The sequence below is a fragment of the Choristoneura fumiferana genome, chromosome 15 (genome assembly GCF_025370935.1).
Source record: "Choristoneura fumiferana chromosome 15, NRCan_CFum_1, whole genome shotgun sequence".
In the NCBI taxonomy this organism is placed as follows: domain Eukaryota; kingdom Metazoa; phylum Arthropoda; class Insecta; order Lepidoptera; family Tortricidae; genus Choristoneura; species Choristoneura fumiferana.
Genome location: NC_133486.1, coordinates 15,583,733 through 15,606,876, shown reverse-complemented (window position 1 = coordinate 15,606,876; position 23,144 = coordinate 15,583,733). Strand labels below are relative to the sequence as shown.

General features: G+C 38.6%; 1 protein-coding gene and 5 non-coding genes across 6 annotated transcripts in view; 4 read left to right on the top strand and 2 right to left on the bottom strand.

Annotated features, from left to right (window-relative positions):
* rg (A kinase anchor protein rugose) overlaps positions 1–23,144 on the top strand; it is a 446,901-nt gene that overhangs the window by 166,243 nt on the left and 257,514 nt on the right. Inside the window, exons 4-5 of the mRNA XM_074098176.1 lie at positions 15,939–16,039; positions 17,234–17,329. Coding sequence (XP_073954277.1) covers positions 15,939–16,039; positions 17,234–17,329 — 197 coding nt within the window. The remainder of the gene's footprint in view (positions 1–15,938; positions 16,040–17,233; positions 17,330–23,144) is intronic.
* TRNAA-AGC (transfer RNA alanine (anticodon AGC)) lies at positions 5,296–5,368 on the top strand. Its single transcript has one exon. It is a non-coding gene; the product is annotated as a tRNA-Ala (tRNA).
* On the top strand, positions 5,957–6,029 carry TRNAA-AGC (transfer RNA alanine (anticodon AGC)). The gene has a single exon. It is a non-coding gene; the product is annotated as a tRNA-Ala (tRNA).
* Positions 6,743–6,815, top strand: TRNAA-AGC (transfer RNA alanine (anticodon AGC)). Its single transcript has one exon. It is a non-coding gene; the product is annotated as a tRNA-Ala (tRNA).
* Positions 13,399–13,471, bottom strand: TRNAA-AGC (transfer RNA alanine (anticodon AGC)). Its single transcript has one exon. It is a non-coding gene; the product is annotated as a tRNA-Ala (tRNA).
* On the bottom strand, positions 18,058–18,130 carry TRNAA-AGC (transfer RNA alanine (anticodon AGC)). Its single transcript has one exon. It is a non-coding gene; the product is annotated as a tRNA-Ala (tRNA).

Sequence of the window (23,144 nt, the reverse complement as noted above, 5' to 3'; positions counted from 1 at the left end):
CGACTCGCACTTGGCCGATTTTTTTTATAGTTGGGTGTAAAGGTAACAGGGCAAGTAGAGCCTGTCTAAACCGGTGTTGTGGTTATTTGTAGTTTGATTTATACCGCTAATAGCTCCAATAATAACTTTTTCACCTCAGCACCTCAAACAGGCAGGTTTTCTATTAAAAATCAGCGAGCAAAGTCACATTTTGCTCACTCCGTGAGACAAAGTAACTTTTTAACTATTTTTTTTAAATAATTGTCAGTGCTGGGTCTACTCACTGAATTCCAAATATTTGAACTTCACTTTGATCTGTCACTTTCACTTCAACACGAATAAGCGAGAGATAGGATCAAATATGTTGATTACAATCATAATTTAAATTAAGTAAGTATTAAAAGTATATCGATACTAAATTACTTACACGAAAACGAAATATTTCCGAAATGTCAAAATTTTCTCGCTATTTTAATAAAGTATCCAACCTCGTTGCACGAAAGCCGCTGCTCTTTTTTTTTTATAAACGTTCCTTATACTGCCTACCTCTTAGAGTTGGAATAAATATTTTGTCAAACTGAATGAATTTGCAACTAATCTATTTATGTTTATTTAATAGAAATACTAATGAAATCATATTTAAAGGTTTATAATAAACATATTTATAATGAACTATAACTTTATTGTTCAACCTTTTTAATGACCCAAAGATGACGCTTTTTGCAGTAAGTATTAAAAAATATGAATTATTTTACAAGTAGTTTTAATTTCAAATTACAATGCATGTTATGGGTATGAGATTTGTATCGTACCTACTGGACACTATTTCGTTCCGAATTCAAAACTTCTCAACTTGCCGGAGACTTTTGACTATTGTCTGACATTCTTAACTTTTTGGTGTCTTTTTAAAGTTGTAATGGCGACTGTACGTATAATTTCTGAGGTTTTTAATGTGATTATTACATTTGTTTCTTAATAATCGTATTATTTATATATTTTTTAATATTGTTTGTTTTGTAAATGGGTATATGTGGTTTTAGTCTAATCTTATGTTCTCATGTTAAAGTTTTTTTACATCTCGTGTGTTTGAATCCCTCGCTGCTCTCAGGATTCTGACCCAGAATCACTCGCTACGCTCGTGATTCAAGATACAACACTCGAAGCAAAAAACTACTGCTCTCTTGTTACACAAATACTTAACTATTTTTTAATACCAAGTAAGAAAAAAAATCACTTTTTACTGATTTTAGTTGTAACAATTTTCAAGTGATTAATATTTTGGTTAAAGTTTAATAATGTGTGGCGCTCGTATCTTTGTTCTCATTCTCATATAGAGAAGGATTTAATAAAATCCCCCATTTGTTGCTCTTCCAGACAACAGCGGCAATTAAACCTTAATTAATAAATTAAGTATCGTTCTTGGAAGAAAACAAACATTTCCTTTCAGGAATGAGTGATAATCTGATAATCGTCTCAGCAGCGCTCTTGGCGCGTTCAAAATAAAATAGACGATGTTTGGAGAATAAGAGACGAGGTGCTTTCGTTTGTTATTTGATTGAACACAATTCAGTGGAACTATAACGTGTACAAAATACAAAAACAAACGAACACCAGGGAGAGTCTTATAATCTACTTCTATTGCTCATTTGCACTTTTTTGCGAGATGAGCGAATGACCTGGTTAAAGCCGCGGTTTCATGGCCGTGGTTCCAACCGAAGCGACTGGAGGTTTTTGGGGGAGGCCTGTGTCCAAACAGTACACGTAGACGACTGATAATTATGATGATGATGATAACTATTTTGCTTCAACTTAAACAGCGTTTGTTTGTTTGTTTTTACTCTTCATTGTACAACTAGAGTTTACCCACGGCTTCATACGAGCTGGTAGTTATAACTGAAATTCCGGGATTTTACAAAATTCTCCTGGGAATTCCCAAAATTTGTATCGTGGTCTTCATTGAGGTTGTGTTAAGAACAACTGTCCAAAATTTCAACTCTAAACCCAGCGGTAGCATTTTCAAGACTTTTATCCCTATCCTGTGGGAATATCGGGAAAAAGTAGCCTATGTGTTATTCCTGACGTCCAGCTACCTACGTACCAAATTTCATCCAAATGTGTCCAGCCGTTTTAGCGTGAAGGAGTAAGAAACACACACACACACACACACACACACACACACACACACACACACACACACACACACACACGCACGCACGCACGCACGCACGCACGCACGCACGCACGCACGCACGCACGCACACACGCACACACGCACACACACAGACAAAAACTTTCACATTTATGATATAAGTAGGAAAAGGTTAAAATATATATATATTTTTTTATCATTTTCCATGCAATCTTATAAAGTAAGGTTAAGCCTCTCATTTCCCGCCGTGCTTTTTGTTTTTGTTGGTTTTAAGATCAGGATTTGCACACGTACTACTTTTATACTTGCCCTTCTGGTGTAAAATCGTCAGTATAGGTACATTATGTGATCTAACACGTACTATGTATAGCATGAGTTGGCGCGACATGTTTAGTCGCTTTACGTGTTTCTTTCTGTTTTGAACGGCGCCTGCGACTCGTCTGCGAAGAATTCGATATCACTGGTAGCTATATAATGCATCCGTAGCGCGAAAGAGTAAAAACATACAACAGATTAAACACTCTCACAAACTTCCTCAATTATAAATATTAACGGTAGAAAGTAGAGTTTGGCGAACATTTCTACGAAATCAAGTACATACTGAATCGCAACTCTTCAAAATCTTCCTGCGCACAATTTATGAAGCTCTAATACAGTCACGACGTAGGTATTATGGTGTCATCGCAGTCGGCTTTACCAATCATAGCTCATGACAGTGATATGAAGGTGTCATCCGAAATTTTAAAGCGATCTCCTCCGACATTCTGTCGCCCTAATAAAACTGCGTCGCGACAGTCGCGTTTATCGCTGCTACATAACAAATTTTATGTTTATTTTATGAAGTGACGATGTTTATTGGTTTATTTGGTTGTAGCAGCGCTCAATACGTACGATATGATAATGTAATTTCACACCGACTGGCTCCCTGCACCCTGTACCACAAAAGTTACAAATGCTTGCAATGCGACAAAATTCTACCATTTTACTAAGAGAAACTTAACAATTTTGTCGAATTGTAGCACTTTTAACCTTTGTGGTACAGGGGCCAGGCCTTTTGCATCAACCTTTACTATAATTACACCAGAGTGTCTTTATGTATGTACATTGGCAATATAGGCTCAGGATAACTTAGTTCACAGTCCCATTTCGTAGCCTTCTTAAATAGTCCACAGTGCCATGTCGTATCAATTCCTCAATCTTCACTTTTCCTAATACTTGTCTTCTTTTCTATTTCGACCACAATGCCAACTCGTCCAATTTCTTTTTCACTTCTCATGCTCAAAGTAGGACAATATAGCCTTACGAGGCGGGAGTAAAGTGAGTACTTTAGTCCCTAGGGAGTAAAAGTTTTTTTTTTTTTTAATTTACTTCTAGTGACAGTTACAGCCAGTACTTGCTTAGTTTTTGGCATAAAATAAGATTGTGTGTGGACCATTTTCATGACGAAAATATTACGTTCTTAGTCTACGTGGTCTTAGTTCTATGCATTTTCCGCATAAAAGGTGGCGCCGTTCTATTTAATCCAGTTTGTGTTGTATCTGTGTCTGGTGAGAAATAAATACTTACCGCGAAAACTTTGAAATTGATGTAGAGCGTAAATCGTAAACGATTAATATAAATTGATTATTCTCATAATATCGTCAAGTGATAGTGAAAATTATGATGTCGAGCAAAGAGTAAAATACATAATTAATTGATAATCTTTTGCCGCCGAAACCTAGAAAGATTTATTAAAAAGCCTATGAAAATTTTATGGACTGGCGAGGTATAAGAAACGCATTAACTCTTTTCACAGAAAGCGTTTTCTCGCAATCGAAGTGAAAAATAGAGTTTTCACCACGAGACTAAATGTCTATATAAACCCCCGGATTAATAGACACCCTCGCTAAAGCTCGGGTGGCTAACCACCTCGGGTATATATTGGCTTATTTTAGTCCCTCGATAAAAAATATACTATTGTCTACCAGTACTGCTTGGTCGGCAGTGCCAACTCATTTACCAGACGTAACGTGTCTCAAGGAACGATTTTATAATGTTGACGAGTTGGCACAATTGACAACCATACTGTTAATTGATTAAAATATTACCACAAGTTAATGGAGAATCAAAATTAGAATTATAATAACAATGCGACGCGCCACGAGGCAGTTTAATCGCGCCGCTTGATTAAATTCCGATATAATAAAACCCCTGTGACATTATCAGGCATTAATTTTATAGCTACATATTAAATTGTTATGATTACGCGTCTCGTCGAGTTTGGGGATTGATTATAATTTAATTGCTAATTGCTCTTTGCTATTATAAGCAGGACAGCAACATTTCAAACTGTCAATTTGCTTAAGAGTGTAGACCTGCTTTATAACTAACTGCTTTTGTGACGGGACACTGCAGGGGTCGAATGAGGGTCATTGCTTAAACTTTTTTTATTTAATTCAGTTTATCACATTTTTGGAATCTGATTTCTCAAAACGCTTCACAAAGCCTATTTCTCCAAATGGTTTTCGATTTATTATATGTTCTCAAAAATTGGGACATCCCAATTGTAACTTTTAGACTGGACACAGAAAAAAGGGATTCAAAAAACATAAGTACACACGTTCTGCTTTATAATGTATGTGAAGGTTTGGGCTTTAGTTCCCATACGGGGCTAGTCTACATTCTTAACTACCATTTACTCTCTTGTGCGTGCGGGTTGCCTCACGACGTTTTCCTTCGCTGAACAGCATGTAGCAAATTTCAAACGATATTTTTGCATATACATTTTTGAAAATTCGGGACTGCAAACCCTCGACGTCAAACCCACAATTCTCTACGATAGAGGCCGTTATGGCGCGTTAAAAAACTTTTAATTGAATTAGATAATAATACATTATTCAAGTGTTAAGATTTAAATACATAATGTAGCAGAAATTGCGACACCACTCCAGTTCTCGTAACAAGTTTCACGAAGTACATTACCTCGAGGCGTTATGACATACATACAGCTGGTTAACTTTGCCAATGTCTTATCTTAATTGAATCTACATTTATAGAAAGAATCTTTTGTCGTGCAAAATAAAGTTTAAAATTTTTTGCTGCGACGAAGCCGTGATAGGAGTTTGAGAAAGTGACTTGTAGATTTCTGTTGGTGATGTAGATATTAAATTTTAAAGTAAATAATCACCGGGGGCGTAGCTCAGATGGTAGAGCGCTCGCTTAGCATGCGAGAGGTACCGGGATCGATACCCGGCGCCTCCAACGTATTCTTTTTTTTTTGTTATTAATTGTGAAAAGTAAATTAATTAATGTATTCTACGGGAAAAAATTCAAAGGTTTGTCAAAGAACATAACATAAGTTTCATAAGTACCTAGTCACAGGAAATTAGTTTTTATGAGAGATTTACTCGTATACTTTCTAATGTGATTTTCTTTTGAAATTCCGGAATTGTATTGAATTTTGGGAATTTACTAAAATTTTATTGCGATCTGCAGTAATGGCCGAGGCATAAGAAACACACGTGGGTGTCGAGGGTGTCGAATATCAAATCTCTAATCCTAGCGGTTGACATATCGGTGCTTCATCCCGATCCCGCTGGAATTTGGGGAAAAAATAGCTATGTATTAAATCTATCCCGCCGTTTTCGGTTGAAACAATAACAAACACAAACTCTGACAAACTTTCGGATTTCTAATATAAGCTTGTAGGATTGCTGTAGAATATAGCGTGTGCAACAAGAACAACTAGCACAAGTCACGTGAAGAGAAAGACCTTTACTGTCGCAGCGCGTACGCATATTCACCTTGAAATTACTCATTATCGTTAAGAAATTCGTCTGAATAATCACCGGGGGCGTAGCTCAGATGGTAGAGCGCTCGCTTAGCATGCGAGAGGTACCGGGATCGATACCCGGCGCCTCCAATTGATATCTTTTTATAAATTCATTGCATTGCAATTGCAATGAGAAAAATCTGAAATGAAGTCTTAAAATGAATCTGGGTGACCTACTTTTTTCGGGCATTTTTACACTTTATTTTTAAAAAAGGCCATACTTCTAAATAAAAGTATTTGTAACTTCTACTTTAGACTATTCGCACTTTGACGCAACTCTAACCTAACCCATCAAACAATACGAGACTCGTGGCAAATTCATAATCATCCTAAGGGCTCCCACTCAAAAATACGATGCGGTGCGATATGGCAGCATATCGCAGGAACTTATACGAATTGCTGCGATACGATTTTGTGCGGCAAAGCGTTGCTTCAGGCTTCAGGTACCATACCTAATATAAAATAACGTAATATGACAGGAATGCGCGATGCGAATCAAATCGGATTTTTTTGCGATGCGTATCGTGGGCTGGCACATTTTTGCAATGCGATGCGACGTCGCAGTTTTGTGTGAGAGCCTTAACTTAAATTGGCAAACATGAAGACTTAATATTCAAATCCTGATATAATAACAAAACAAACGGCAGAAAATGTTTGTTATTCGCTTTTTATTAATCGTACAATAAATAATATGTATGTAGAGTAAAGCGTACTAATTGAGTGAAAGGCGACACTTGGCGTAATGTAGCGCCGCTGGCCTTTAGTAGAAGTAAGATATAGTGTATTTGTATGTTGTTATCACCGGGGGCGTAGCTCAGATGGTAGAGCGCTCGCTTAGCATGCGAGAGGTACCGGGATCGATACCCGGCGCCTCCAAGATTATATTTTTGATAAAATAGCCTTAGACAAGAGTTAATAAAAAAAATCGGGCGAAATTCTGGGAACCTAGTGAAAAAGGGGTTAAGTCTGCAGAAATTACACAGCTATTTTCTATTTTATGTGTGAAGGGGTTTAAGTCGAAATCAGCTATTCAACTTCTGCAGAATTAACCCCTTTTTCATTTCCTTTTTTTTGGCCCCAGAATTAGACTCGCGCACAAGGTTTTGTACAAATGTAACTGAACAAAAAAGATGTTATCATTTTAAAGTATTTTATCAGAAAACAAAAAGTGTTTTTTTTTTGCTGTTGATTCGACTTAGGTTTGAGCTAAGATCTAGAGCTAAGGCCATCTTTCCAATCTGGATGGACAATGTAGTGATCCTATAGTTTTTCAATGACTTTTCTATTTTTAGTGTAGTCAACTAGGAACCCTTATAGTTTCGACATGTCTGTCCGTCTGTCTGTCTGTCCGCGGCTAAGCTTAGAGACTGTTATTACTAGAAATCTGTAATTTGATACGAATATACATATCAGTTACGCCGACAATGGTAAACTAAAAATCCTAAAAAAATATTTTTGTGTATTTTCTCCAATAGACGTAAAAGGGGGTGATTTTTTTTCTCGACTAATCCTATAGTATGTGATCTGTTTGCGAAATATTCAACTTTAAAAAGTAAATTTTCTTTAAAATCGCGTGTCCCCCCCCCCTTTAAAATATAAACTGTTGGGTGGAAAAATTAAAAAAAAATCAGGATGGTAGTACCTAAGTATATCAAATTTACAAGGAAAATTATAACGGCTAAGATTGCTTAAGAATTATTACTAGTTTAAGCGGCTGTTTCACCATCCATTGATTAGTGTTAACTGTGATGCCTTCTCCGTCTATTAGAACAAAACAAATAGAGACAGCAGCTCATTCAACCGTCAGTTAACACTAATCAATGTGTGGTGAAACAGCCCCTAAGAGTAAATAGCAACTTAAGGTATAAAATATACCTAAACTTGGAAGATCTCGTAGGCACACAATACGATATCGTTAGAAAAATATTATTTCATTTTTCCGTTATGGCTACGGAACCCTATCTTGGGCATGTCCGACACGCTCTTGGCCGGTTTTTTCTTTATGAGTAATTCTTTCTACATGCAAGATAAATGTTTGGATACTTGGACTTGAGTAATTCTTAGGAATATAATGAATATAGGCCCATGATTAGTATCTTCTACTTTCGTATATTTCTGTGGACCAATTTGGAGTATAATATCCTTTTTTCAACCTTTGTATTTACTAATTCGTACTGAATCTCCAATTTTAAATATTTTTGTAAAATTGTCTCTTTATTATACTTAGGTATATTAAGAACACTTAGAATTTCCCTACCCTTGATTGATATGATAACGCAGCAGGTAATGCTGAAAATATTGATACAATCTGAATTTATGACAAGAGCCACCATAAAGAACCGGATTCACCAAAAAAATCACCGTATTCCACACTCCTCACACCAGGAGCACATAAGGTTTAAACGCCTTCATCGGTCAAAAGGGATCCCCTCGGCTTGCAGCTCAACAAATGCGTGACGCGTGACTCGTGCCGGCGTGATGGAAAAACTTTAGCTATTAACCCGCTGTATGGATTGACTGAGTTTAGAAGCGAGTGTGTTTTGGATTTTTACTGCACTTAATATTATTGAGCCCTCCGATTGGCTGGTGTTTATAGAAGATCACGAAAGCCAGAATAATTCAGGTAGTTGTTAGGTTACACCAGAAGTTTTCGAATTCTCTCTCAAAGTTCTCCCTTCGGGAATTCCTCCAAGGCCCAAGGGATCCGTGGCAAAGCAAGCAATATGGTCGAAGTCGGATTACGGTGCCACGCCATTGCTAGCTACTATACCCTATTTCAAGTAGCTAGGCTGCCTAGCTGTAACCTCTCCTGTCGTGTCACCTCGTAACTTAGTTTTTATTGTTAGTTCTAGTGTTTAGTCTTATTACTGTATGGTGGTGGTACTGATAGAACGAAATAAATCTTTCTTTCTTTCTTAAGGGCACTGACTAAAGAGCCTGCAAGTGCGTCGCAAACTAAAAAAGTTTAGTAATCCTTGGGTTACACCAAATGACCATTCCTGCCTAGCCCTTTCTTCGACGCACACCTTGAACAGCGACAAAATGTATCTACCTGCTGAAATATTTCTCGACTTTAATTTAAAAAAAAAAATGTAAACTTTTAAAACGGTGTTCTGTTCAACTTACTAAATAATTGCGTTAAACCTAAGAAACTCTGTATTTAAAATAACTTTTTGGTAAAATTTTAATTTTTAATTTAAGCTTTTTGTTGACTGTACTTGCATTGTCACCCAAACTATTTACATTTGCATACCTACCAAATTTCAAGTGAATGCCATTAACCGTGGAAGAGTTCCGTTCTACGGAGACGATCCTGGCCGGATTACCAGCTGGCACTACCAGATTATTGTATTGTCACGCAATTTGCATAAGCATGCCAAATTTCAAATCAATCCGACCACAGGAGCTGGAAGTTGGTCGAATTCAGCTTGCGGAATTTGACCTGCACATACATACATACAGCTTGTAATTAATGAGACATTTTGACGTAAAATGCTTCAATACGATAATTTTGTAAGAAATATGTTAGTTCTCTATCACCTGTTTTCTGCTTTTTGTAAGACTCCAAATGTTTTACTTCAATCTTTTCCTAAGTAATTAATGTATGATTACTGCAAAGCCGGAGGATTTATCTTCTCCGTATGCAATACCCGGAGTACAGAGTTCCCAGGAGGTCGCTAATGAACCAGTTAAATCGCAGCACCTCAGGGACTTTGCTAATTTGTGGGCGTTTCGATCGATACCCTTAATCGCTGGTCCGATGCGATCACATGGGATCTCGTTAATAATTAACATTGTACTGTACGAGTATACGTATTGCGAAACCAATCAACTTGTTTGGGAATTGATTTGAGAGATGGCTAACGAGAGCTTGCTGTGATACTTATTTATTTTCTGAGCTCTTACACTAAAAATGAACTTTGGTTACCTATAAACTGAGTTCATTTTTAGCATAAGTGTCAATTACTGGTCACCTATAAATATAATTAATTTTTAGTACAAGGCGGCGAGTAATTGACGATTTGCCCTAAATTAGTACCTAATAGTGTAATGTTATCATTAAAAATAAATGAAAATAAATAAACTTTTGGAAGCCAAATTTAGACCACTTTCAGACAGATTTCAGATGAAGTCTACGAAAGTACAGTCTGCATTTGTTTAACCTGGGAGGCCTTTGTGCAGTAGTGAGACATATTACGGGCTACAAAAAAACATTTATGAAATATTTGTGTTCTATTAACGGTACTGCATTTTTTTTTATTGGAATGGATGGCAAACGAGCAAGTGGGTCTCCTGATGGTAAGAGATAACCACCGCCCATAAACATCTGCAACACCAGGGGTATTGCAGGTGCGTTGCCAACTTAGAGGCCTAAGATGGGATACCTCAAGTGCCAGTAATTTCACCGGCTGTCTTACTCTCCACGCCGAAACAGAACAGTGCAAGCACTGTTGCTTCACGGCAGGATTAGCGAGCAAGATGGTGGTAGCAATCCGGGCGGACATTGCACAAGGTCCTACCACCTGCAAAACTTGCTTGCATGACTTGTGGATGGTGACTAAAAATTCCCTTTCTCTCTGACACTATATATCGATTGTCACTCAGCTGATACGGTAGCCAAAATAATTTGGGGTGCAGGCACGTCATTTAGTGTCACGTGACATGGCTAACAAATTGATATAGCGACAACTTCATTTGCAACCATTGTGCTCGTGGAATTGAAACTTGTTTGGTCACACAATGGGTTCGTTATGAGTCTGTTTACTTGGCGCTACGTTTCCAGTGTACTCTGCTAGTGTTTACTCTAGTTGTCTTTGATTGTTCTTGCTTAATGTCTTGTTTATCTTGTTAATTCTTTTCGTAATTTTTTGTGATCGAAACAAATATTTATAATGTTTTTTTTTTGTTTTAGTTGTTTATTGGTAATGGATATACTCAAAAATTACCGAACAGAAACCGAATGAGCAAGTAACATAGGCTATATTATGTAAAATTGCCATGGAAGCCATACGGAAGTTACGAGCAATAGCTACCTAGTCATAGACAAGTTGAAAGCTTGGGTGATGATAAATCAAAAGTTACTTACACGACGTTATTCAGTAAATACATGCCCAAGGTTGACAGTTGTAACCTAAAACTTGTTATTAGCCCACCACATATTTAATTACCACGAGCTTTACGGTGAAGGAAAACATCGCGAAGAAACTGCACAAACCAGCGAAGCAATTCAATGGTGTGTGTGAAGTTCCTAATCCGCACTGGGCCTGCGTGGGAACTACGGCTCAAGCCCTGTCATTGTGAGAGTGTTATTTTGGCAATGTTTACAAGTGCAGTGCTGGTTAGATAACTTAACTTTCAAGCGTACCTTCCTTTTAAGCGGACAGGAATAAGTATCCATAACTGGTTGACTTCATTAAGTGGATACCATAACACCTAGAGTTAAAATTAATGTAGAAGTTTTCCGTTCTAACACCAAAATTAGCCATACAAATTGTATAGATACTTTTCGTGTAATAACTCTTTCCAGTTTGTCATTATATCGTTAATTACCGTTTAACGTGGTCGAATTATGATCCCCACCCATTTGCCACCAATATACCTATTACTATACTAGACTATTATATCGTTTCGCCACATAACAACAGAAAATATATCACGTGCATAATACTTTTTCAAATCCGGCCGCTAACTTCTCGATACGCAGTGGCCGGGATTAAACCGGCCCGGGATTACCCGGAACAATACGGCCCCATTAGGTGACGTATGGACCAGGGCCGCAGGACTCCGAGAGGCCATCCCAGCTTTGTATTATTTCACGCCCGAAGGCGGAACACGTTCGCAAATGCACTGCGAAACGAGGACGTCCCTAAATTTGCTCGTGGTGCGCGGTGCGGTATATAATTTACAATTCTGCCGTCACAGGGCCAAAGGCTTTCGAGGAGCGGCCTCTAAATGGCCTTTTTAAAATATTTGACGCGGTAAATTTAGTCCGCTCCAGGGAGTTTCGCCAGCGGAATTTGCTAAAACTGTTTGGTGCGCGTGTTTTGTCATCCGCTAGCAGTAATAAGCTTAGAGTCTTGGAAACACGACATTGTCAAAGTTGCCTCTCTGCATAATTATATTACGAATTTGCGATACTCTGTGTTTATTTCGCTAGTATGACGCGTAGAATTATAAAAAGGAATAATAACTTCGAAAGAATTCTTCAAGTATGGGGGAAGTAATTAATTTGTTTAAAAGCTGATGAATAAATACGAGGTTGGGCCCGGCCGGTGTGCGCCCGTGGTCACGGTTCCCGCAATTTCCTCACAAATTAATATTTAATGGGCGCTCAGCAGTAGAGGATTTCTTTACGCGTGTACCAGGAAAGCACGACGCTTTTGGTGGTGTTCAAAGGATGGGTTCTACCAATATATCTATTCAATGGAGGAGTATATGCGTGATAGTTCTGAAACTTTTTAGACTTTATTTAGTTTACTGCATGACTGAATGTGCCTAGCTACAAGACATTTAATAATAATAATAATAATAAACATCTTTATTTATATTTGTATGCCCTCGGGCGCAGCATAGTGATACAAATCTATGATCAGTGTACCAACTATTTTAACCTATGTTTGACAAATAAATTATTTGTATGCGAGAGTGCAAATGGGAAATCGTCCGTTTGAATTGACCATTTTGAATTTGGACCAAAATGAATACCATCCAGAGTAAATTTTATCTAAATTGAATAGTGCTGAAAATACTTAAAGGGAATATTGTCCATTATAAATTGAGAGCAAAAATAAATAAGCGCTATGTGAATGTTGTCTAAATCAAGTCATAATTTAATATATACTTAGAGCCAAAACAAATTATTTCGGTGGGGGGGGGGATATATTTACAATTCGTCACATTTCTGAGTGCACGTAAATATATGTGGCCGTTTTTTTTTTCGGCGTACTTCAAATTTGACAATTTTACCATGGGTCAAGATTACATTTTCGACGATATTCAAGATTTGTTCAAGATGGACAATAGGGATGTTGACACTGGTTGACACCACCAATCAACTGACGTACTTTTTATGAGCTGTCAAAACACAATTCTCCCATAGAGTGTCAATGGCAATAGCGACTTACTATTTATTTGTTGTAAAGCAACAAAAGAACGAATTTTACAGTAAATCGAAAATTAATCTGGTTTTCAGGGCTAAAATAAAGCGTTTATTTACTGGAGTCGTGCCTTCGAATTATTTGTTAATGGCGTCAACATCCCTATTATCTCAATTTTCCTTGTTGATGTAGGTACATATTTCAAATTGTCATTTTTCTGCTTTGACGTATAATTTCGAGTTGTCCATTTTCCATTTGCACCAAATGACAGTAAATCATTTAAAAATGTCAGTTCGACAGATCGGACATATCTACTACTCTTCAACACGTAGAAAAATATTTAGGAATTTTTAAAAAGTTCTTGGAGGCGCCGGGTATCGATCCCGGTACCTCTCGCATGCTAAGCGAGCGCTCTACCATCTGAGCTACGCCCCCGGCGATACGAAGTTTCAAATAACACATCACCACGCGCACACATGTTATATGTCACCTCGGGCAACTTGTAATCCACGTTTTAACAGCTGATTCACTATAATCAAGGCTACTCCGAAATTCGAAGCTTGTTTCATACCGTCCCTCTTACTTTTATTAAATACTTTTAGCGTAAGCGGGATGGCACGATACTAAGTTCGAATTGCGAACTTCATAGTATAAGGCCAGCTCCGAGTATTTAGGAATTTTGCTGTACATACCTAGGGCAAAGCTGTCGGGAATCTCTGTAACAAGGGAAATCCGGGAATGCTGCCGGCCCGCCTGTATAGAATGTTCCTGAATTCCTAGTAGCAATAGCGTATCTGAAAAATGCGATTGGTTCCGTTCGCGGGGTTTCATAGCTTCTATTGAACCTATGTGTGACAGCTTTCGTGCACGCTACAGAACATACAAAGAGATTTTACTGTTAGTACTTTTTATAGTTAAGCCATTTGAATGGTGATTATGGTTAGAATATTATCTATCTGATCAGTATAGAGCTTGGTTTTTACAATACAGTCGTTATATCATCCGAATTGCAATAGATAGCGGAGCTAGTTATATGTATAATATCATGGATTAGTCAAGACATGATGTCAAAGCTCGTAACGGAGACCCCTCTTAAAAATGTTCCTCAAGTCCTCGCGCCATGTTGTTCAGTGGGGGTGATACTCTTTTCCATCCCGGTGGAAATACCGACCCTGTTTTTCGTGTACACGCCCATAGAAGCTCCTGCCAGTTTTTATAGGCGTGTACACAAAAAACAGGATCGGTATTTCCATGTCGGTGTTATCCGGGCCGGGTAAGGGTGTCACCCCAGTTGTGGTATCAAAACTACTAGACTAGGACGAGCGACGCTTAATTTAAGAGCATCTCGTCTGCACTTAGTCTTATTTTTTTTCGACTGAGTTGCATTCTTCGGGCGACTCTTTGCCTAAGTTGAACATACTTAACTGGAGCATTTGTCCAAGATAAAAAAAGTGGGCAACAATTTCGAGCCTCTCATTCCCAACGATGAATGAAATGTCAGATGTCTCGTTTGCTAGCTTTCCTAAAACCCTGCCATTTTAAATCCTCTCACAGATCAAGTCTATATGTGCAATCAAGCGATGGGAGTAATTAAGAATAAGAATGGTTTATTGGTTGATAAAATAGATACACATACAGAAACACTGACTTAATATACACATGCATTAAGATTGTTTCTTTGGAATCTTTTTCTATTTTTTATTTCAATTCCAAATTTTTACTTTTACGGTCATCCCGTAAAACCTAAATTGAAAATACAAACTGAAATATAGATGGACAGAAAAACCAGAAAAATAAGACCAGCGCTGTGGTGTAGCGGTTTAGCACGCGGTACGGAATACCGGGGACCTGGGTTCGATTCCCAGTGCTGGTCTTATTTTTCTGGTTTTACTGTGCATCTATATTTCAGTTTGTATTTTCAATATACACATGGATGCCTAATTAGTATACACACGGTGAACCCTGGGTGAATCTATTATTAAAACCTCATCACTCATCCCCCGGCGGTAGTATCTGGTCTGCTGCTTAATAATTATGTGTTCAACTGTGTGGTGTTAGGGGATGCGAGATTTGCTCTCGAAGTTTTCAGACCGTCGACGTGAAGTCTTACTGTTCGTTAAAAGATAGGGTTCCGTAGTCAACTAGGAACCCTTATAGTTTCGCCATGTCTGTCCGTCTGTTTGTCTGTCCGCGGCTAAGCTCAGAGACCGTTAGTATTATAAAGCTTAAATTTGTTTTTTTTAGGGTACCTCCCATGGACTTAAAAGTGGGGGTGTTTTTTTTTCTCGACTGACCCTATAGTGTGGGGTATCGTTGAATAGGTCTTTAAAAACCATAGGGGGGGGGGGGTCGCTAATGCAATTTTTCGATTCAGTGATCTGTTTGCGAAATATTCAACTTTAAAGTGTAAATTTTCATTCAAATCGATCGCCCCCCCCCCTCTAAACTTACTTAATACCTAAACTTAGAACATTCTGTACACAAAACGAAATTCTTAGAAAAATATTACCTGATTTTTTCGTAATGGCTACGGAACCCTATCTTGGGCGTGTCCGACACGATCTTAACCGGTTTTTTTTTCTAAAGTTAAGGTTAAGGGTGTGTAACTAAGTCTAGCCTTTACAAGCGTGGTTTTGGATCTAACCCGACGAGCCGACGTACAATCTCAAGTGTATCGTCTTTGAATTCAGAAAGAAAGTTTACTCGTACTAAACAGCAATAAATGCTGCTACTATTATAAGTACCTACGTGTGTGTGTTTATGAGCGTGTGCTTAGTCTTTAACGCTAAAACGACTGAATGGATTTGGATGAAGTGTGGTATGCAGCGTTGTATAGCGTGCCTGAATGTCGGCGAAGAAAATTTAGGTATTTATATTGATGTAGAGTTTTCTTTTGTTACAGACCTTCTCATAGAAATGCTGGGAGTGTTGGCTAGCTATAGCGTCACCGTCAAGGAGCTGAAGCAGCTATTTGGCGCCATGAAGGCCGTTAACGGGAAATGGGTATGTTCAATAAATACTATATATATAGTCTCAGGAGAGACTTCTTTAGCTTGAATGATTTAGTTATTCTCAAAATTAGGTGAAACATATATTTAACTAAAAGAGTTGATTTTAAACTTGACTGAATTTCTATTAGATTCTTAGAGATAGAGCAGTTCATTCGCTTTCCGCGCAATTGTCGTTTATCTGTCTGTGGCTGCTGAATAAAAGGCAAGCTCAACGGAATACCAGGCGAACATAAACACAAAGCAACCAGGCCGTTTCTGCCGTCTAATTAACCGCCTCGCCACACGATGGTACAACGATGCAAATTTGAAAAGCACTCGCGGGCCGCCTAATTGAACGTTTAACTGTTCCGTGCGACCGCGGGTGCGTTCGCAGCGCTTCCCTCTCTGCCTCCGTTAGTTCTCTGTTGCCCTGGTGAAATTGGACTGTTATTGCGGAGGCGAGAGCCTGGGGAAAAATTACTCGTTGGATGCAAAACTGTGACGACTTATTTAAACGGAATTTTATAAGAATTGACGTCACCACTTTGTTGCATCTTCTGCTAATTAACACGCAAAAGTGTTTCAGGTTTTCGTAACTGAAGTGTGACTAACGGAATGTTTTTAATGTCGCTACACTTTCCGTCCATCTGTGCGTCTCAGGGCTGTATTTCAAGAACCGTAATAAGTAGATAAACATATGAAATTTACAAATAATTTGCATTTATATTTCTGCTACAACTACAAATAATAAAAATACAATAACATAAGGAAATATGAACGGGGGTTCCAACTAAGAAATAAGTTTTAAATGATCCATTTACAAACAACTCGATTCCCACCGGCTTGCCTTAATTAAATACCTACACTAATTGTGAAGTGTTGCATCCGAGGATAATGTATGTATAACTATTACTATGTATACTTAGCATACGCTTTTCTCACTGTCTATTATTTTAAGGCCCGGGCTACATGCAGCGAGTTTCATGCGCAAACGCCTTGTGCAAAAATTAGCGCAAAAAGTGGATGGCGTCCAAAAGCCATTTGTGTTGTGCAATATACCGTTTTGCCGTCTTAACACACATGCTTGAGCGTGCAGCCGGACCCTAACGAAAATGTTCCGTTCACGCCATCAAATCTAGATAGATACTAAAATCTACAGGACTCAGAAAATGTTAAAGCAAATTATTAAGTGGTTTCCGTTTTGCAGCCGCGGCATTCTGCGAAGCTTCTGAACGTGCTCCGGCAGATGCCGCACCGGAATGGCCCGGACGTCTTCTTCAGCTTCCCGGGGCGGAAAGGCTCGGTGAGTGCTATGCTGTTGTGTTAGTTTTAGTAAGGGACTGTCTGAGGCGTTATGCTGTCCTAGTAGTTTTGGGTAATTATGAGCCGGGCGGTTATGAGATTTTTTAAGGGGGAGGGGCTAATTAGGATATGTATAGTTCAACGTGTGGAGAGTCGTAAAGCCCCTGTACTAAATAGTATAAAAAAAAAACATAATTTGATCATTCATATCATAAATTAACATAAATCGACTAAAATATCATTCACTTTAAATACTCAAAACAGTTGCATTTACTCGTATTTGTTAAATTACCGAATTAAACGCACCTATTTGGCTCATTGTCTTTTTGTGAAAGAAAGGTTTCAAAATTAATGAATAAATCGAAAAAATTAACTAAATAATAAATACGTCATGGATAAAATGTGTGCGAGTGAGTAATACAGCAAATTGTCTTCATTAGTTACATCTGCAAAGTCGGGGCCAGCAACTAGTATTAGATAATAATAATTATGTTATTCCTCAAAGTATAACGCTTCATTTAAGTTTCATCAAATACCTACATAATTATTTTGATATGTGCATTTTTCTTATTGTCAAGTTTTGGAATGTCAATTCTAGCCTTCATATGTGTGCTTCACACGTAACACACCTGTCCCTGTCACAATGAAAAGCTCATAGAGGATATACTTGCCTAGAAATATACACTCTTTTTACGTCCCAAAAATCCAATAAGAAAATAAAAATCCAATTGGAGGCGCCGGGTATCGATCCCGGTACCTCTCGCATGCTAAGCGAGCGCTCTACCATCTGAGCTACGCCCCCGATATTTCAGTTGGCAAAATACACAGTGATATACATGTAGAATGTTGTATGTGTACTGTTGATACAATTTGCAACACCGCCCCAGGCCTATTGGTAAGCAAGCGACATACGCGCTGCGTGCCAGCGCCGGCCTTTCACTCTTACGCATACTTAATCAATTGTAACAAATAGATCATTGTTGCTAAAGCAACGTGAGTTGAAGACAACTAGTTTTATACCCGCAGCGTTGCTCCCGTGAAGCATCAGCTCTGTTAGTTGAATTGTAATTACAGCATTTTGCTAAATTTTTATTTGATATTCCAATGTATGACGTGGTCGTCATTTTCGTATGTACAACATTCGTGCAAAATTCATGGCATGACTCTACAATTCTTGACTTATCGGTTTGGATTTCGGGGTTTTATGAATGTCGAAGTACAGTTGTATATTGTTTTACTCTGTCTTGTTACTTCACTCTTAATCCGCTGAACCGGAGTCCCGGACAACCGCTAGTTATATATTTTAAGAAACGGCACAGCGCTCGAAGGTTCGTAAAGAGTAACAAAACGACATCTGCTAATTTTAATTTCTAATTCATTCCACTTAGTTCTGTGACTGTCAAAAACAGGGAGGAATTGTAACAGCAGCGCGGGCTGAATATCAATTAGCTCGCAATCGGCATTGACACAGTAAAATCCAGTAAGTTAACTAGAAACAACGAGCTAACTTCGCTTTCGTCCGAGCCCGTTGCCGCTCTTATCCGTGATACGAGAATTTACGTAGCAACTGCGTAAGGACTGCGCGCATGTAAACATTAGTATAGGTACATGAAGACACACAGCTACTACATAAAGAACTGATTGCATATAACCTAACCAACAAAAAGCTGGAAAACCCCTTTATCACTTCAAAGTTCAATATCTCAAAACGGCTAAACCGATTTGAATGAAATATGTCTAAGAACAATTGCTAGAAAACCTAATTTCAAATAGAAAAACCGCATTCAAATCGGTCCATCCGTTTAAGAGCTACGGTGCCACAGACAGACACACAGCCACAAATAGCGGTCAAACTCTCTTTTGTGTCGGGGTTAAAAAAGGAGAATGAAAGAAATGAATGAGTGAATGTCAAAATCCCGCTGTCATCACATGACATGTTCTTGTGTTCGTGACCTCAAGTCTGGTAGCTCTACTTATACTTACCTATAGTTGTCTGTCGATATTTTGCTGGAATTTTACTGTGACATTTGTATTTTAATTTCGACGAAGGGACCATGCCAAGTAACTCAAACAAAAGTCGCTGCTCAGTTATAGGACAAGTTAGTAGCATCCCTGCACGGAAAAGCAGGTTCCCGACTAATTTGGTTGATACCATCCCTTTTACTAAACAGTCATTATAACCAAAACGTTTACATTACTTTTCGATTCTTCCTCTAAAATTCTTGTTTTTTATTGACTCTACATAAAATATCATTTATTTCTAACCCCCGACGCAAAATATCGGGTGTTATAAGTTTAACCGCTGTGTGTGTTTGTCTGTGGCACCATAGCTCTTAAACGGGTGGACCGATTTGAATGCGGTTTTTGTTTATTTGAAAGCAGGTTCTTAGAACTTTGAAGTGACAAAGTCGGGGGTTTCCAACTTTTTGTTGGTTAGGTTAAGTTATCGATCAGTAACTCCACCAGACTTCTTCAAATAAAATAACATGGAATTTACGGGTTGTCTAAATGTGTAAGTTCCTGCGCCATATTTCACCCATAATGAAGAGGAACGACCTCCTATTAGCAGCTGTTTTATTTATAAACACCGGCCATGTTTCAAACGCCTCGACGCAGCCTTTGAGGCAAATTGATTCTCCGCCATCGGACAAAGCCGTGCAAAATATTTATGCCGTTTTTAGAGGAAATTAAAACTCCTCCGGTGGGTAATTATTAAATGGCCGAGTCGGAGGGCATTCTGGCCATCGCTAATTAAATCATGTACTAATGGCCTCTCCGGGATCGCATTAAGAATTTAAGGACTTTTGAGTTGTATTGTGTTTCGGACAGTTACAGCGCTCTGTTTATTTGTGTTTGGGATTTGGAACGTCATTGTCATCATCTGGAAGACGTTTCGCCACAACGAATGGCGGCTGGTCACCGGGCCCTTTACACGAAGTGCAAAATTCGAACTTCGTGTCTTGCCGTCCCGCTGGAGAGTGAGAGGGACGGTACGATACGAACTTCCACTGTCGAGCTTCGTAGTAGCCCCCGTTACTCTAACGATGTCGTCGGTCCACCTAATAGGGTGCTAGCCTAATCCGCGTCTTCCAGTTTGCGGTCGCCACTCCAGATCCTTTCTCCCCCAACGGTTACCTGTTCTTCGAGCGATGCGGCCTGCCCAATGCCACTTCAACTTACCTACATATTCACGTCACCCTTAAATTTGAATATAATTATATTGTAAAACATACGTTTCCAAATTATTACTTTTGATCCAGAAGTTAATTTCCCTCAAAATATAAATTCCCCAATCAAACAGTCCAATAAGATGTGTGAACTCATTTTCCGGCAATGTGCGAGTACGAGTTCTAAAATGGAACACTTTCTAGAATTAGTATTTGTGTTGAAAACTGGAATTTTGATAAAATCACATGGAAGTAGTGGCGGAACAATAAAACGTATTATTTCATTTTCATGTAGCAAAATGCTCTTGCTATGAAAATAAACCATGCATCCTTTGATAGAGTGCAACTATTAGAAAAACACTTTGAGACAGTGTTTCTTTGAAAAAGTTTTCCCTGTAAGGAAGTTCCACCTTTTGAATAATGTGTGATTTGTAATCCTAGACTAATTTTTAAGTAAATATCTATGATATACGGTATGGCATCCGCAATGCGGATGCTTGTCTAGACAAGCATCTTTATGCTCCACGCATGTTTCCTATTCCGTTTAAACTCAAACGGTCCGGCTCTAAAACCGCTGAATAAGATCTGCGTGGAATTGGCACTTAGTTGTCGAGAAGCGAGCAGGCGGTCAACTCACAATGGGAACTTTTCTCGAACACGACTACATTTTAAGTCGACCGGAACGAGATACCCTATCGTAATCGTAACCAAGAGGTTCGTGTTATTCGTCTCGACGAAACATCCAATTACAGACATATTTTTCGACGCAATAACCATTACTAATAGGTACTTTTTTATCCTTATGTTGTCGAGTTTGACGTCCGATAAACCTCGTTGTTAAACAGATCAATACCAGGCAAGCAGGACATCTCAAGATCCTTAAAGCGGCTCGCCTTGGGCTCGCCCCTCCTTATTGGCAATTCTCATTCAAATACGCTCGACGGACGTAATCCGCGTGACATACTGGGCTATCTGCGCGTCCGTTTTTTCCTTATTCTGTCCCGCCCTGGGCCGGTCCATTTCTCTCTGTCGCGCTTATCCAACGATCTGACGGCAAACTGACGCTTCTTAGCCGTGTCTGCTTGCCTGGTGCGTTAATACTGAGAAAACGGGCTCCCCGGGAGTGATAAATTAAAGTTTTCCAGAAAAGAACAACAACGCGCACGCTGGAACAGTAAAAAATAAAATTTGTAAAGACGCTTGTTTGTAGAAATAAAAAGAGCAAATATTATTACAACAATGTTTCATCACTTCGCTAAATACTACGAGTATGATGTGTTAGCTAAAGCGACTAACAGCCACGTGATAAGATAAACCTTTAAATAAACGAGAGCTACCGATGTTGACATAGGTATACATATTTATATTTTACAAGGCACGTTCATTATAACATCGACGTCAGCGTAAATAACATAAAAATGCCTTGACATGCCCTTTATGGTCACAAATTTTCCTTAAATATGTGTGACACGATAACCGTGAGCAAAATATCCTTTTTACATAAATTCCCGTCAAAACCGGAGAAGGGTTCCCGTTTCCGGGAGGCGGCCACTATGTCACCCGTATTGATAGCATCCGATACCTGAGAGCATTGCTGTGTTGCCGCCTCGCATGGAATACTCGCCTTCTTGATATTTTATTCTCCGATTTCCGAAGAATATAACTCAGAGTTTATTACGTGTCCCGCGGAAATCGTGTCTGCATCTATTCTGAAAGTGAACGTTGTGATGTGAGCAACGGAGGTAGAATCACAATAGGCTCTGACGTTACAAATGCGATGGCGTTTGTAGCTCCTTCATGGCTGGAAATTCTATCCAATTTTATGAAACTATGTACTTTAAAGTCTCGTAAAAGTACTCCAAAGGATATAAAACCAAGATAAGTAATACAAGTACGGTTAGTCCGAGCAACCGACCGTTTAAATAACAGTAACTTGCCAAAGGCTTCTTAAGTCATCCACTGTGGTAGCTCACATCTTCTGCCAACCTGGACTTTAAGCACTTCAGTTTTCGTTTTTCCTGTTATATTTTCCTCATCCTTAAAGCTAGTGATTTATATTGCGTATAGCGGAAAGTCGAAACTTACCTGCCTCTTATTCGCGTTGGAAATATTTGTCCGTTTTAGAACGTTTAGTTTATTAAGAGCGGAAGGAGCTCTCGAATACATGATGGTGACGATTCCCTGTTTGTCCTTCATAACCTTAACGAACTTATATCCTTTATTGCTCGCAGAAAAGTTTTCTATTTATCTCGATCTTGCGCGGCTTCTTCCAACTCCTCCATTTAATATTTAATTGCTTCGCAGGTGTCTATTGGTTTTTTCACGAGTTTTTCTTCACCGTAAAGCTCGTGGTTTTCAGATGTAATTTTGTTCATAAATTCCGCAAAGCTCAGTTCAAATTCGAACCCCATTTATAGGATATTTATAGATCACTTGGCTTTACCACGGCGACTTCTTAACTCGTGCAACATTTGAATTGACAAAGGTAACATACACTCACGAAATTATCCCGTTCCATTGACAAGAGCTCATTACTCTAGAGCACATAGTTACGCGAACTCCATTGGAAAATGTAAAAGATTCGAATACTCGGTAAAAGCGGTTCGTATGTAGATTTTATTGATACGATATCTCGAGACGGGGATTCTC